Below are 3,002 nucleotides of genomic sequence, written 5' to 3'. Positions count from 1 at the left end.
CTGCTGCTCCTCCTCCTCCTTCTGCTGCTGCTCCTCCTGCTGCTCCTCCTCCTCCTGCTGCTCCTCCTCCTCCTCCTCCTCCTCCTGCTCCTCCTCCTCCTTGTGGCGGGAAGGTCCACTTGTCTCAGATCACATTTATCCAAAACCAAACATCTCGTCTGACCTGTTAGCTCTCAGAGGATGACTCTCAGCTACTACCACAACCATGTTGCCTGTGGCGGCCATCTTGAATGGAGCTGACTCTGAGTGAGTGAACAGAACTCGGAGATGGTGTCTGCTGGTTTCTGCTGATGAAGACGAGACGGTTGGACTTGTTAACGAGTCTTCTGCCTCCTCTTCGGGTTTGCTGATTTCTTCCCATGAATCTTAAAATCCAGGTCATCTTCAGAGATCAAAGCGGCGCAGAGATCCCAGAGGAGGCGCTGCTGAGATCATCAGCACTTCAAACGCACATCAGAGACTGATGCTGCAGCATCCTGACGGCGAGGAGCCTTCAGACGTCTGAGGTCAGGTCAGGTCAGAGAGGTCACACAGGGGTCATTTTTAATCTAAATGAAGTCAAGCCTCAGAACTCAGAGGGTTCCTCCAGGTGACCGTCAGAGGTCAGGTGACCGTCAGGTCAGGTGACTGTTGGAGGTCAGGTGACCATCAGGTCAGGTGACCGTCAGAGGTCAGGTGACCATCAGGCTCCAATCATCTGTTTCTTGTGTTCTCAGGGCTGCTCGGCTCCACGAAGAGGCTGAATGTGAATTATCAGGACTCTGATGGGTGAGTGATGAAGATCCTTTTTCTCTCTAACTTTATTTAAATTGTTTTTATTTTTTATTGATGTTTACCTTCTGAGTTTTAAGTAAATAAATATAAAAACAGCATCAACAAAAAGAAAACAACAGTAAAATAAATCAATGAATTAAAGAATAAATAATTAAACAAATATTTTTACATCAAGTCAAATCTTATAAAATGTTGAAAACATTTAAAGTTTATAAACGTAAACTGATAAAAATTTTATAACTGTTTGATCATGTTTGGTGTTAGTTTCTGCAGCTCAGGTTTAGTTTTAGTTAACCAGATTAAACAGGGGACTTTATTTTGAAAGGTTTTAAAGAAGCTGGAGTTCTTCAAACAGCAGCTTCACTGCGACACTGTCCAGGAAACAAAAGAGTCTGGGAGCTCGTAAAACCGAACCGTCATCAGACCTGGTCCCCCGTCAAGGACTGGGCCCCTTTAATGGGTCCTCAGAGGGCCCAGAGGGCAGCTGGAGGGGTCAGAGGTCAGCAGGGCAGAGGGCGGGACTACAAAGAGCCTGGACATCTTAATGAGGCCGTTAAAGTCTGGGACCGGGACTGGGAGTGGGGCAGGGACAGGGACAGGGACTGGGACTGGGACTGGGACTGGGACCGGAACTGGGACCGGAACTGGGACCGGAACTGGGACCGGGACTGGGACTGGGACTGGGACAGGGACTGGGACTGGACCGCACCTGGGACTGGGACCTGGTCTGGGACTAGGACTGGGACTGGGACTGGGACAGGCACCTGGGACCTTTAATGAGTCCTTCTGCTCTCAGACTGTTTTGAGCTGCAGATATGGAACACCTCCACTGTGGCCCCTCCCCCTCTACCTGAGGGGGCGTGGCTTAAATCACCACGAATGAAGGTGTGCTCTGTTTGTGCAGGCCGCTCATCCGTCACGGAGGTTCTTTGTCTTTTCTGCCGTTCCTGTGAGACGAACAAACTCTGAGGAGACAAATGAGTCTCTGAGTCTCCGTGACGTGTCCTGCAGGACCGTGTTTGGACCCGTCTCCATGGAGAACCCAGCTGGAATGATGGTGGGAGCCCAGGCCTTTGTCCGGGGGGGGGGGAATGAGCTGCCAGCTGAAAGTCTGAGGCTGACGAGTCTTTGAGGGGGTTTAACAACTCCTGATCCAGACCTGATCCAGACTCCTGATCCATCCTGCTTGGTAACCATCAGCTGCAGGTTCTGCTGCTGGATCTCTGGTGGTTTTACAGTAAAATCTTCTCCGTGTGGCGTCTCACCTCTGTAGATGTCCAGACCATCACAGACCCCTGATCCAGGTCCAGACCATCACAGACCTCTGATCCAGGTCCAGACCATCACAGACCTCTGATCCAGGTCCAGACCATCACAGACCCCTGATCCAGGTCCAGACCATCACAGAACAGGAACTGAATCCATGTTGGAGTTCAGCTGCAGGAAGGTGGTTCTCTCAGAGCTTCCTGACTTCATGTCAGCCAGAAACCAGATCAGAACCTCTGAGAGAGCTTCAGACAGTCTGAAGATCCAGATTACAGGAACAGACGGTTCAGTATGATAAGAAGTAGAGATTTAATCTGTTTTTTCAGCAGCCCCCCATCCATTACTGCTGCGTCGCCCCCGGCTCTCTGTGTTCCTGCAGACGCACATGAATGCAATCATCAGTCAGGAGGAATAAAAGGAGCTCTAAAACCAGCCCCCCCACCTCTAGGTCTGTATTCAGGTCTTTGTTGGGTCTTGACCCTCCGCTCGTCTCTTTCACCTGTGGGCAGACGGTCCGTTCTGGTTCTGCTGCTGGTTCTGAAGGTCTGAGAGACTTAATCACTGATCCGGTCTCGTTTCACTCTTGGACCCCTCAGACTGAAGCCTGTCCCTCAGTCCGAGGGATCCAGACTAAAGTCCTGGGTCTGTTAGGGTCCAGACTAAAGTCCTGGGTCTGTTTGTGTCCTGGATCTGTTTAGGTCCAGACTACAGTCCAGGATCTGTTCTCTGAGGTTCTGGTGTTCAGAATGACTCATCTGCTGCAGTTTTTCAGTTGTTCTAACATGTTTCCAGGTGTTGTGTTCTACCTGTGACTCACACACCTGCAGACGGTACCGAGCCTCCTCCCTGCTGCGAGTCCAGACTGGTTCCCTGTCTGTTCCCTGTCTGTTCCCCGTCTGTTCCCCGTCTGGTTCCCGTCTGTTCCCCGTCTGTTCCCCGTCTGGTTCCCGTCTGTTCCCCGT

General features: G+C 51.1%; 1 protein-coding gene across 1 annotated transcript in view; it reads left to right on the top strand.

Moving 5' to 3' along the window:
* LOC112449926 (caskin-2) overlaps positions 1-3,002 on the top strand; it is a gene marked incomplete at its 3' end in the record, with an annotated part of 18,773 nt that overhangs the window by 8,876 nt on the left and 6,895 nt on the right. The window contains 1 exon segment of the mRNA XM_037978570.1: positions 717-768. Within this exon segment, the coding sequence (XP_037834498.1) occupies positions 717-768 (52 nt within the window).

This window comes from Kryptolebias marmoratus, linkage group LG12 (assembly GCF_001649575.2).
Source record: "Kryptolebias marmoratus isolate JLee-2015 linkage group LG12, ASM164957v2, whole genome shotgun sequence".
NCBI classification, from domain to species: Eukaryota; Metazoa; Chordata; class Actinopteri; order Cyprinodontiformes; family Rivulidae; genus Kryptolebias; species Kryptolebias marmoratus.
The sequence above is the reverse complement of the archived record's forward strand: the minus strand, read 5'-3'. Positions and strand labels throughout refer to the sequence as shown.